The sequence below is a fragment of the Haliaeetus albicilla genome, chromosome 4 (genome assembly GCF_947461875.1).
Source record: "Haliaeetus albicilla chromosome 4, bHalAlb1.1, whole genome shotgun sequence".
Classification (NCBI taxonomy): domain Eukaryota; kingdom Metazoa; phylum Chordata; class Aves; order Accipitriformes; family Accipitridae; genus Haliaeetus; species Haliaeetus albicilla.
In genome coordinates, this window is record NC_091486.1 from 11,690,968 (window position 1) to 11,704,676 (window position 13,709).

Genomic DNA, 13,709 nt, shown 5'->3' on the forward strand with positions numbered 1-13,709 from the left:
CAGCTGCTCTGTAATTTACTTTCTTCTCGTTGCATAACGTATGTTCTCTTACTATGCTCTGCTTAATCCTGCTCTGATGGCAGAATGAATATATTTCTTTGTGAAATTTCTGGAATGGTTATCACTAGGCTTGTGAGGCCCTCATAGATAGTTCCTACCTCTCTTTTCACACCTAAATCCTAGGTGGGTCATTGCCCCTGCTTTGGAGATAGGGAAGTGCAAATACAGGGCAGGGAATGATTTGCCAAGATAACAGATTTGCCCAACAGCAGTGCCAGAGCTGAGAAAAGAAGCCAGATCTCTTACAGTTCTGTTACAACATCATGGTGGTAACCAGTGTTCCTCTCTTCAGTCTCACTGTCGTGCTTACCTTTTCTTGATGACAGTCCTGCATCTGTGTGCCCCCATTCCTCTCGTGATTCTCCACCAAAGTGACTACTACGTTAGTTGGAAACCTACTGGTTGGTTGCACTTTCTCATCAGTGATTAGGTCCCAGGAAAGGCCAGACCCCTCTTGCCCATCTTCTCACAGTAGTTACCTAAGTAACTGATGTGGGCTTACCTTTCCATCTTACATGTGCCACGTTCTTCCCTCAGGACCTGTGCTGGCCGCAGGAACAAGAGCACTATAAACTGATTAGTTCACCCTTGTGTCCTATATTGAATGTTGCTTATTATTACAAGTACTTCACTATGCCTCAGGGAAAGGAAATGAGTATTTCTTTTTTTATGGCTGGAGAATTGATGCCTGGGAGTAAGATGAAAATTTGTGTTTGGTGGGGATGTCCACTGAGCTCTTTAAGAGCTTTTTTAAAAACAAGTAATATACAGCATTGCATTCGTCTTTGTATTTTCAAAGTACTGCTGTAACCAATTTAATTGCAGCCTTGAGTACTCAGCATTTAGGGTAAATCTGACTCAAATTTGTCAGGGTAAGCACCCAGAAAATGAGGAAAGTATAATTATTGATCACCTGTTTTTTAAAAAAGTTTGGTAGAAATGGCTTGCGTAGACTTGTGTAACATCTCTGGCAGGATCAAGGATAGGATCCTATTTTGCAAGATGGCATTCAACTCCTTAAATGGTCGTGACTTTCCTTTCCTGCTCTCCGTGTCTCAGTTACGTGCATTTCAGCCCTTGCAACAAATGGAGCAAGGATATTATAAACTATCTTACTAGTTTCACCTGTTCCTGTGGAGCAGTTCCATCCAGTGTGCTGAAGGAAACGATGCTGTGTAGAAAAAGATACACATATATACACACGCATATATACATATATGATCTTTTTATTTAAAAAAAATAAAAAACCCCACAGTGCCAATAGGCTAGAGAGGTGGATTATGATGAGCCAAGGTATCTTAGTCGTGGTAATCCCTGAAACTTCTGTATGTTTGCATACAACTTCTTGTAGTCTCCCAGAGGTTTTAGTGTATAATGTTTTAAGGATTTTAAAAAAGCAATCTGGAAAGAAACACCAGAAATTCTGTTATACATACATGTATACAGACCTTTGCCATTTGGGCCAGTAGGGTAACTGATAGCAACAGCAGGTTGTCATCTTCTGTAAAACAACACTAGCATAGTGCTAGTGATGAGAAGAGATGCTTCACAGATACTTGCAGATAGTGGAGGAGTGGTGAGACCCAAGGACTTTAAGGGCTTGTAAAAAAAAAAAAAATCACAGTTTTTAAAAAGCAACATATTTTTCTTTTCCATTTATTTTCAAGGTGAAATTATATGAGATGGGCTGAGACAGGCTGTGAATGCTGAACAAGGAAGGGCCCACTCCTCTACCCTGTTTTGAGCTGCTTCTTACACACTGTCTTTATGGTAAATTCAGTCAGTGAGTTAACCTGGCAGAAAATTAATAACTGGGGGGAAAAAAAAAATTGCCAGGCTGGTGGAATGTATAAACCAGTATGTCTTTATATGAGCATCAGAGTAGGCACAAAAGATAGGGTGGACTCTCACAGGAGGAGGGAGCAGGTTTGCCCCTTTCAATGACAGTTAGCTGTTAGATTGGCTCAGCTTTGTCATATAACTGTACTGCTATCAGAACCACATGAAAAAACATTTGATACATTATCTGAAATATTTTTACAAAGATTCAGCTTGAGGTATGCACGTAATACATGAAACTTCACAAAATTTTAACCAGTTGGAGTGAAGTTACAAACTATTAAAAGTACTCAGATGATGCTGGGTAGCCTTAGTTATGTGTAGTGCTTGCTTTCCTGCATATAAATTTTATTGGAAGTCTCCAGAGTGAGCACTTTTGAGTGCCTGGCTTTCATAGCATAAGGGCAGAAATTCTGCATTGTTCTTTTGAGGTTAACTATACAGTGGTAGAAATTCCCATATAAATTCTCAAAATTAACTGTTTTCTAGTAGTTTATAATTTAGTGCCACAAAATCAGTGGGCTTTTTTTCCCAAAGAAAAAGCAACGTTGCCTGTGATTTTTGGAATATTTAAAGTATGTTTGCTACACTGGTGACATCCCTGTGGATTTTGACGTGTAACTGTACCTTTGTTAATATAGTATTGAAAGCTTTCTGATACACATGTTTGATATTAGATTATGGTTGTGCTGGTGATGATCTAATACTGATTCTTAGTATAAGCAAGGTGGCAAAGATTTTCATGCATGGATAATTTTATGCACGATACGTAGATTTTCTGTGTAATCCTGTTGATTGTAATAGGACTATTCACAGCTCAGTATGAGTGTAAATCTTTGTGGGATCAGGCCCTGTACTGGCATGTGTTCAGCAACATGGAGCATTTAGAAATAACTGTGCAACAAGTCTTAAGAGTGTTTGTATCGTATGTTACATTTTAGAATGTGTTAATTTTATGATCTGTGAACCTTTTCACAATGATTTATGTTTGATTACTCTCTTTTTGCAAGTCAACACATTTTAATTCATTCTTACACTTGTGTGTTAATTTCAAAATCTTTCTTTTAGCTATGTCTTACTTTTCTGAGTAGGGAGAATAGATAATTTTATTTAATGTTCTTTATTTATAACCATTAGGTGGGGTATTATTTTTTACTTTTCAGGCTTCTGCAGTATGTTAAAAATGAACTTTTCATATTGTGAAAACTAGCTGTGTTTTCTTTTATATTGGACTGTATCCATATTTTAATAATGAAAATAAATATATTTGCTGATGTGAAAATACTCAACATGTTTTGTGGTCTGATAGGGTTTTTAAGTGGACATTAGGAACCCGTCAAGTTCTAATTTTTTCTTTCTTTTGGAAAGGATTGCGTTGATGGCAGTTTTATTCATGGTAATGCTTAAACATAAGTAGTTTTAAATATGCTGTTAAGCTATGTTGCTATCTCTTTCTTCATTAGCATTAGGAATTGCATAATTAGTTGTGACTTTTATACTTCCTTTTAGGAAGAAAGCACTTGAGAATGTAGATACACATTTTTCCCCTGATCTAAATAGCTGTCAGGTATGTCTGCCTGGCAGCTGTAACTTGTTCATTTTTGTGTGTGCATTGCATTTGTGGAGCAGTTTCACAATATGCTTTAATCTAACCTAACCACTGGCTGCTGCTGAAAGAAGCAGTCCTTTTCCCTCACCCCTCCTTATTCATGTCTCCATCTCCCATACACCCTGCCTGCATGGTCCTACTGATCCAAAGGAAACCTAATGGCTTTTCTGGTGGGTACGATTTTGTCCAACTCCCTTCTTAGTTGCACAATGCTATGCTCAACCCAGTGAAGGCAACAAGAAGGTCTAACTGGGGGAGAGGTGCAAGGCACTACCCCTTTGGGCAAGTAGCCTGTGCATCAGATTGTTTCTTGCAGCTGTATCATTGAGAGTTGGGTTGACTTTTTCTAAATAAGAAAACACACCAAATGTCCCACTGGAATGGCCTTTTCGTTGTTTGTTTCCCTATGTGAATTTCCTGAAGGATTTATTTTAATCTTCACTTTCTGATAGAAAAATGTGAACCTCTCCTGGCACGGTAGCTATCAGTTGTAGCTGATTTTATAGAATTTTGTCGACTTAGAAAGGTTTTACTAGTTGGTGCCAGTAAAACTGCTCTGATTATATAGTGATAGGCTTTTTTAAAATTTAGAATAAACCTTTCCAAAATGAATTACATTAAATAGGGAAGGAAAAAAAAAATCAATTCTGTACTAGAGTAAGAATGTCTACTTAGGAGTTTTGTAGATTTATATATGCTATATTCATTTAAGTTTATAGTTTAGCACAGATCATTGTAGTATGACCATGGAGATGAGCCCTAAGAAGCAAAATATGCTTAGAGGTTTCCACAGATTGCCTTTTTCAAAGTTTATTGTATGTACATTCTGTGCTAGTAGCCTTTATACAGTTTGTTGTTTGGGCCCTGCATGCATTCATTCTTCTAAACGCTGTTGTGGAAGCAAGGATGTGGTAGGAATGTGCTCAGGTACATACTCTGTACCTTCAGGTATTTGTTCATTAGGAAGTTTGCCTTGTCCTACCTTAAATGAAAACACACTTCCCAAAATGTGGAACTAAAATAATGTCGTCGGGCTACTTCCAGTGTAAGGTTACCCTGAAACCATTCAATACCTAGAATTGAGCTCAGCCTCAGCTGTTGTGAGGGGAATCTCGGAGGTAGATGTTCTCATCAGAATGGTATCAAGTTGCTAAGGGCATGTTAGAATTTCTGTTGTGCATCCTGACTCCTGTGTTTGGGTTGTTGAATCTTGGAAAATATGGTCAAAGGTAGTTTGTGGCTATATATGGAAGTAATATTTCTATCTCAGGTCTTTGTTAGAATCCTTCAGAAGGAGCTAAGTTTTAACCCAGAAAAATAATTCAATTTTAATAAACTTTATTTTCCTGTCTCCCTCAACCTTCCTCCATTCTATTTTGCCTTGGAAAAACAGGGAGAAGTTAATATAGGAAAGAAATGGAGTTGGGATATGGATATAGAAATCAGCAAATCCTGCTTTTTAATGCTTAAAAAAGAAGTATTAAAACAACAAAGTCTTTTGCAGGAAATTGTTTACAAATCAAGAGAGTCCATCTTACTTTAGAAAACAGACCAAAACCATTAAATTAGTTCTGTTATACAAATGCAGATGACTTTCATATTTTGTCTGTCTGTTATTAGTCCTTCACCATATTTTCTTTTTTCATCTCTCATAAATAATCTTTGAAATCCTAACTACAGAAACTCAACCCAGTACTGCATGTATGAATTTTATTTTTAAAGTGAACCCAATTAATATCTGTGGGTACTTGCTCATTAAATTAAATAATGCTTTACTACTTGCTTAAGAAAAGAAGGGAGAAGACCGAAAAACCCTTAGCCACCATCAGTTTAAGTGGAGAAAATGAGCTGGACCATGTGTTGTACTCTGGTGGCTAACAAGTTTTGCCACTTTCCTTCAGGATCTCTGTTTGGCTTTACTTCATAGCAGCCACCATCCCAGCAGACTTTTAAAATCCATTAATGTTTTCTTTTGATTGTATTTTAATTTTTTATTCTGAATTGGAAAGGTCATCACAATTCTCATTTAGTATGTTTTTGTTTAAATGGCTGTTTCTTTAATTAGGAATATTGTCTTTACTACTTAGCTCTCCAACTTACTGCACCAGTAATCTTTGGAAAAACTGATGTCAGGGTTACTGAAATGAATAGTTCTGAAGTACTGCCGTAGGGTTTGGCATAGCAGCAATTTTTGAAATGAAGCAACATGGTTCACTGGCTGTGGATGTTCTGCAAGCAGCTGTGGAGCACTGTGTGAAAAGAGAAGGTGCTGGGATAATCCTATGGGACCTTTTCTTTGCAGTCCCTCCCCTTCCCCTCTCTCCTCCCCCAAAATGTCTGCATAGCCAGGAAGCTGTGCCTGTAGATGTATGTCTCTTGTGAAATGCTTTGCCTAGAGTAAAGGCTTGGAGAACCTCTACGAAGCAAAATGGATACTTGAAAGGTTTTGTTGACAGCTCTTTTTCTGTCAGTGTATAGAGAAACTATATATTCAAAGCAAAATCATATGATTATTTGGTGAAGCTTAACAGAAGTTCTGAAATTCCATGGAAAACATCTCTGCAATAAGGATAACAATGTCTTATGCCAAGAAACGGGCTTGTGTGAATTAGTATGTGGTTTGTATTATTGTAGCTTCCCTCAAGATAATCTCAAAATAAGTTGATCTTTATTTCATAGATGCATCTTGCACTTGAAATGTTTATTTAATCTTTGCAGGCTTGGTAAACTGAGCTTGTTCGAATGCTTTTAACTTACGTTTTCTTTATCACACTGTCTTTCTTCCAAGAACACTTTTCCTCATCTTCAATTTAAATGATAGGATTCCTTTTTATGTGACCCAAAAGGTGTCAGTTGACAAATTACACGTGTTTTACTGAATTGACTGCAATTGGGATACTTCTTGTTTGGATTAATAGCTTATTTTTGATTGTGGTTCTTCATTTTAAAACAGTACCTGCATGTCATATAACTTACATTGTGTTTCATCACTTAGATTATGTAGCCTAACACTATGTGTTCTCATTATTTTTCTATGAAAAGCCAGATGTTTGAAAGCCTGATTTAATAAGCAGTACACTCACTGTACCAGCTTCTGATATGACTCAAGATCATGACTGGAAAACAACTTGACTACTTTCGGTTGCATGACTCTGCTAAGCCTACTAGTCAGGGTGAGAAAGAAAGTTTCCATATCCTCAGCAGTTGAGAGAGCTAACAAGACCAATAAATAACCAGTATGCTGCTAGCCTGTCTTCTGGGCAGCTGCTGTATCTCGCCAGCTGTCCTAAGATTCTGCATGTCATGAGTCTTCCCGCCTCTGTTGGTGAGAGTAGCAGGCTCTTCTGCACTGTTAAACACTCAGTCTATCTGCATTTGCCTTCCTACCTTCCTGCCAGGAAATAGCTTTAAATCCAGGATTTCTGCAATTCTTACCTAATTTCAGAGTGATACGGCAGGATCCTCCATGTGGAACAACTTTCTGTGCTGTTTTCATCAGTGGCTTGAGCAGACAGATTAGGGCCACCGTGTTCTCACGCTTGATACTGTTTGTTCTCCCTTGAATGTGTTTCAGCATCTTGAGTTCTTGTATACTAGTACCCGTCCACGTCATTCCTCTAAAGAATCTGCCGTGAGCTTATGCTGTCATATTTCTGTAGTGTGGAACAAAAGCATAGGGAATGACAATCTGTGTGAGATGTACCCTGAGTATGGATTAACTTTGGTTAAAGGCTGAAATGAATAAATATATCTGCTTGTTTTCCTTGGAGTCTATCAAGCTACATATTTAAAATGCCCTACCTAAGAAACCAGTCTCAACCTTAGATCTTTTGCACTCATTATTGTCAAATAATGGCTCCATGGGAGACAGATTCTTAAGAACTTCAGTTCCTTCTCACATTTCTTTCTTGGCACAGGATATTCCACACTGATAAGATGATGAATTCATCCTCATTTTCTTCTTCTAGGATGTTGTTGCAAGATCTCTCTGGGAGATCTGCACTGGTGGAAAAAATACAGCCTTAGTGCTGTGCCAGGTTTTTTTGTTTGTTTGTTTGTGTTATTGCTGAGAAACTATCAGTATGGTTTCCCAGTTACCTCCAAAAAATACTTCATGAATTATATAATGTCTGCAGGTGGCTGTGCGGCATACCGGATGTGCATTTTCCCTTGAAGCCATGTGAAATCTCATTCTCTTACTATAAAGTGGATTGAGTTGGAAGTAAACTTGTCACCTAGCACTACCTGAGCTCACTCAAGGCATTAAAGAATTGTTGTCCGTATTTGAAGAGAGGTGCTGTGAAAATCAAGAGTAAGATTTCAAACTTCTTTATGTTAGAATTGCAGAAGAACAAAAGAAGGAAAAATTGCAAGCATAAATGTTCTGAACAGAAATTTTCCCCATGTTCTGCTCCTGTCACAGGCTTTTTTGGTCCCTAGATTGTGCTTTTTACGTAAGAAGGAAGAATATTAAAAATTTTGATGACATTATCATATATAAACAGATTTGGCTTGGTGACTCTGTCCTCCTGACTTCCAGCAGAGGAAGGCTTACTAAAAAAAAAAAATCTAATTCACTGAAAAGCTTCTTTCTTTGGCCTGCCTCTTAAATATTTGAAACTCGGAGAAGTCAGCCCATCCTGTCTGTCAGCCTTTCTGTGATATATTCAGAAATTTAGAATGTCTCATGATAGAGAATAGGGACAAATATTCTTTCACGTTTAAGTTATATGACATGAGTTGCTACCAGAAGGTGTTAATGGGCTTTGTTTTATTTGTTGGGGTATGTGGTGGGTTGGTTTGTCTCTTTGTTTTTTTGGTTGTTTTTTTTTAAGACATTGAGTGAATTTTACTTTCAGAAGGTTAAGGACTAACACTAGTATTTGAAACAAAGTATCATGTAGGAGAACTTTGAGATCTTTTTCAGCTGTTTCTGCTGGTGGCTTGCATTCCTACCAAGCACTCTAGGATCTCACCTGAAGAAAGAACACTATTTATTTTGTAAACTCACTGTAGTTTGGTATAAACAAATCTTCACTAATGTTTAAGATACATTGAGAATTTTCAAAAGATTTTCTTGGTGAAGAAAATGTTTTGGAAAGTGATCAAATGGATCAAACTGAAAATTGAAATGTAAACATTTAATGTACATTTGTTTGATCCAGTCTTTCTGCACATTGGCAGGCTGTTAGACTGGCAGGGGGTTATAGTGGTGCAGTTCTGCAGGGAGATGGCCCTGCCAGTTCTAGGCAGAGACACTTGATTTCTTTGGTCATGAGTTGTCATTGAGAGCTGCAGGGAAAGAACCATAGCCTCTGACTTAAAACTTGGAGGTGGAGCCTTTCACCATGGTGCACTCTTAGGGGGACAGAATTTGAAGCTGATGACTAGCAATATACCAACATCACATCTATATCCTAATTCTGAATGCATCGAAATCAAAGGTGCTGATGCTATCATAATACTCCCCAAGATACCCATCTTGTGCTTTGGCTAGGCCCGCTGTGTGTTGTCCAACTCCACTGTGCCTCTGCTTCCATCCCTGTGTCTGCTGTAGCCTTTGTATAGCCTTTGGCCTCCAGCTGTGGGAATATAGAGGGATGGAGGAAGGATGTCTGTGTGTCCGTCTGAAGGAATAGACCAGAGCACTGTGGAATGGGTAGGAGTTCTGGGCCTGGGGAATAGGGTGAAGGAGGCTGACTGCAGTGACTGGACATCCAGTATGCCAAGGAGAAGAAGAGTCTTAGGACTGTCTTGCATATATAATAATAATGAGTAGAATAAGAAGATGCTGCCACTTCCAGCTTCACAAAATCCTGCTGCCCTATGTTAAAAAACAATAATGTCATGACACTTGGTGGAGTATTATGATTTTATATCTATCTGTGTGCCATAAGTCAATGTAATGGTATTGCTATTCATGACTAGAATTTCTATTTCCTGACTAATGCTCCTGCTTAGTAGGTGTGAAAGTGAATGCCTTTTTTATAAACAGTTTTGACCTCTCTAGTCTTTATTTGACATATACCTTTAGCCAGAAACTTGCATTTTCATGGAATTATAGAATAGATTGGGTTGGAAGGGACCTTTAAACATCATCTAGTCCAACCCCCTCTGCAATGAGCAGGGACATCTTCAACTAGATCAGGTTGCTCAGAGCCCCGTCCACCCTGACCTTGAGTGTTTCCAGCGATGGGGTGTGATGGGGCATCTACCACCTCTCTGGGCAACCTGTTCCAATGTTTCACCATCCTCATAAAAAAATGTCTTCCTTATATCTAGTCTGAATCTACCCTCTTTTTCTTTAAAACCATTACCTCTTGTCTTACTGAAACAGGCCATACTAAAAAGTCTGTCCCCATCTTTCTTATAAGCCCCCTTTAAGTGTTGAAAGGCTGCAATAAGGTCTCCCTGGAGCCTTCTCTTCTCCAGGCTGAACAACCCCAACTCTCTCAGCCTGTCCTCATAGGAGATGTGTTCCAGCCCTCTGATCATTTTTGTGGCCCTCCTCCGGACTTGCTCCAACAGGTCCATGTCTTTCCTGTGCTGGAGGCTCCAGAGCTGAATGCAGTACTCCAGGTGGGGTCTCACCAGAGTGGAGTAGAGGGGCAGAATCATCTCCCTCGACCTGCTGGCCATGCTTCTTTTGATGCAGCCCATTTTTCTCTCACTTGTGGATATTAAGATGTTCCAGCAGCTACAGTATGCCCTGGGGTAGCAGCAATGAAAGGGCACTTAAAGGACAAGGAAGTAAGGAGAACAGGACCAATATGAATGAGGCATTTGTAAAAGACATTCGAAATGGAAAAAGGGAACAGAGTGAAAAGGGCACACAGGAAAAAAAACAGTTTTCTAAGGAATGAGAAAGAAGAATTAGCTATCATTTAACTACCAGAATTTTGCTAGTAATCAGAAGGCACTGTGATTTTAAACTTTTTATTTGGAAGTGTTCAATTGTCTACACATGCATGTGTGTGGAAGGAGAATCTTTTCATGTTGAACCAAGATATCCAACTTTTCACTTCTGTTCAGATATCAGATTTAGGAGTGCATGTGTGTATGCTGAGTACTGACTGAGTTCTTATAAAATGTTTTTAAGTAAAAAATTTTAAGCAAGAGCACCAATTGTAGATGTTTACTATTAAAACTTTCTTTGTAGGTTATTGCACTTAAGAATGAACATTGAAGACAAGCTGGGAGGATTATTTCTTAAATGTGGTGGCATAGACCAAATGCAGTCATCCAGGGCTATGGTAGGGATGGGTGCAGTATCTGACCAGTCTGGAGTATCGGGAGAACGGCAAGAGGCAGTGCTTCAAGATCGGACTATGGCGCACCAAGAAATTCTTGCAACAGATGAAGTGTTACAGGAAAGTGAACTTCGACAGCAAGAGATGATTTCACATGATGAACTCATGGTCCATGAGGAGACGGTAAAAAATGATGATGACATGGATACGCAAGATAGACTTCCTCAAGGGCTGCAGTATGCTGTTAATGTCCCTGTAAGCAATTTCTTTGTGAAATATTGGAGAAATTACTAGGAAGCTTAATCTGGTAGTCTAATCCTACTCTGGCAAGAATCTATTAATTGCTTGTTTGGATTTTGATTATCAAAATATTTATGAATGGATGCTATTTATGAAAATGTCATTTGCCTCTGGCTGTGGATAAATTTTGCCAATTAAGTATAATCTTTAAGTGTCTGTTTTATAAATATTTTATAAGCAGGCTGTTACCATAGAATTAATGCATTAAAATGTGCTCCTTTAAATATATTTAATGTTCAAGGGTAACTACAAACCAGAATAAATAGTGTTACTCAAAGGTGCATACTGTTTATGCTGTTCATAGTACTATTTAGTTTCTGCTATAGGAAGCATCTTGTATGTTTTCAAAGTATGTGGACGCTTAGCAATTGCATTCACACTGCAGGTTGGACTGTGACACTTCATACATGACCATAAATATGCCCCTCCTTGATATCTAATAGAAGGTGTACCTCAGCTTTCCCACAGAGTATATAGATGACTTCCTTTTGAAAACAGAGCGTCTGTCTGTAATGCAGCACATCATCACTGTTACCCTTCAAACATACAGGATATTTACCAGGACTTTAAAAGTAGATAGCCTTATACACGAAGAATAACCTTCAGAAAGGTAGCATTGTTAAAACACTACTCCGTTAGCTGTAGATCAGGTGGTTCAGGTGTTAGAAAAAATGTAAGAGTATCATGCTCTTTATTAAAGTTTACATTAGATCAAGAAATATTTTTTGGAAAAAAACCTCATTAGTAGTGTTCTTCTTTTCTTAAAAAATACTTCTGTCTTAAATATATAATAAACTATTCCGTTAAATCTTGCATTGACAACAACATGGACTAAAGTAAAATAGGTATGAAAAACTGAATGGTTTTACAGATGGAAGTGATTTTAATATAACTGATCTCAAAATCACCACAGGTCAGAAAGAAAAAAGACCTTGGGAGGTGAATGAAAGGATACATCAAAATGTCACTGTAGAAATTAACTATGCCCTTTTTATTTAAGATACTTACTACTCCTTTCACTTAAATTTCTGAAAGAATGAAGCCACGAGATAATTCCCTTAGAAAAAGGTTTTCTGTTTCAGCAGTTTGTCATCTTCTAAAATTGAAAAATTGCTTTTCTGTAGTGAGAACCTTACCTGAAACTGGCACTTGGTATCTTAACAGATCAGTGTAAAGCAAGAAATTACCTTTACTGATGCATCTGAACAACAGAAACGAGACAAAAAACAAATACGAGAGCCAGTAGATTTGCAGAAAAAGAAGAAAAGAAAACAGCGTTCACCAGCAAAAGTAAGACATTGATTTGGCAAAACCAAGATTAAAAGAACCTGAAGATTTGGTTGACTATGACTAATTTCATTAGCATTTGAAGTAGTTAGGCTGGAAATTGTTTGTTTGCTCAGTAAAGATGCAGTTCTGAAGTTCACCAGAGACCCAAAACAAAACCTGATATAACAGTGTTTTTCTTTGAACTCTTTTTAGCAACATGAACCCTTGACATATTTTAACATCTGTCTTTCCAGGCAGTTCTCTTTCCAAATATTTTTTTTTAAATTATGAGTCAGTAGCTTTGTAGACAATTTATAAATCATTACTCTGTATCTATCTAATAATAGTTGTGCTTTTCTGTGAGCCTGATAATTTTATATGCTTCATGCATAGTAGTGAACAGTTTTTAAAAAGAAATCTAAAATGGTAGTTTTGAAAATTCTAAAAAGTTTACTAATATATATAAAATAATTTACTGGTAGGGAATATTCCTGTGGTCATAATCATCTTCATATATGTATTTATTTATATCAAAAGATTCTTACCATAGCTGCTGGTTTGTTACTTCAAAATTTGTTTTGTAGATCCATTCATGAAGAGTATGTATCCCTGTATGTCTGAAAACAATTTTCTTCTATTGAGATGCACTTCAGATAAAACCAGAATCATTTCACCTCATGAGGTAGTTGTGCTATATCTTCTAGTAATTCCCCAAATCAGTATTAATCTTCAGACTTAAAATAGAACATATACAGGCTGCTCTGATAGGCAAAAATCAGTTATATATTATCACACAGCAGCATTAAAATAAGCCTACTCTGAAATCAACCCAGACTGTGTATACATTGAAAGAAAACTCACCCTAACACCAAGAAAAACTCCAAAACCTCCTTTTTGTTGGCCTGGGAGTGGGACCACTCAGTCCTCCCTCAGCACTGTCAAATTAGGTTGCACCTGTAGTATTCTTGGAAAGTTGAGAAGTTGTTTCAGATTGGGTGTGGAAGCAAGTTCCAAATCCTGTGCATCAAGATGCTTTTCCCTTTGATAGAAAAAGGAGATCTAGGTTGAGTACATCCACAGATCACTTCCATGGAAACATGGCAAGGTAGGAGAGGCATGTGTCCCTCTTTCTACAGACATGTACTTGCATGCTTCCTTTTTATCTCCCAATCTGTCAGTGTTAGTCTTTTGAGATGACAAAAGATTGAAAAACGATCAGGAGAATTGTTAAACAGGTTCTTTTTCTGTCTCTCTTCCCCCTTTTTTTCAAAGTTGTCAGAGTAGAAAGGCAGAAAGAAGCTGAAGGACTGACATAGGTGAGAGCCTACTGCAGTTTAAGTTAGTATTCCCAGAGTAGAGGTTGATTTTTCCATCCAAACAGC

General features: G+C 37.8%; 1 protein-coding gene across 4 annotated transcripts in view; it reads left to right on the forward strand.

The window, feature by feature from the left end:
- ZNF148 (zinc finger protein 148) overlaps positions 1-13,709 on the forward strand; it is a 41,276-nt gene that overhangs the window by 11,121 nt on the left and 16,446 nt on the right. For 3 of the 4 annotated variants that reach the window (XM_069780917.1, XM_069780916.1, XM_069780914.1), the window contains 2 exons: positions 10,668-11,013; positions 12,223-12,348. In XM_069780917.1, coding sequence (XP_069637018.1) covers positions 10,684-11,013; positions 12,223-12,348 — 456 coding nt within the window. In that variant the 5' untranslated portion in view covers positions 10,668-10,683. The remainder of the gene's footprint in view (positions 1-10,667; positions 11,014-12,222; positions 12,349-13,709) is intronic. The other variant, XM_069780918.1, reaches the window with a different exon arrangement.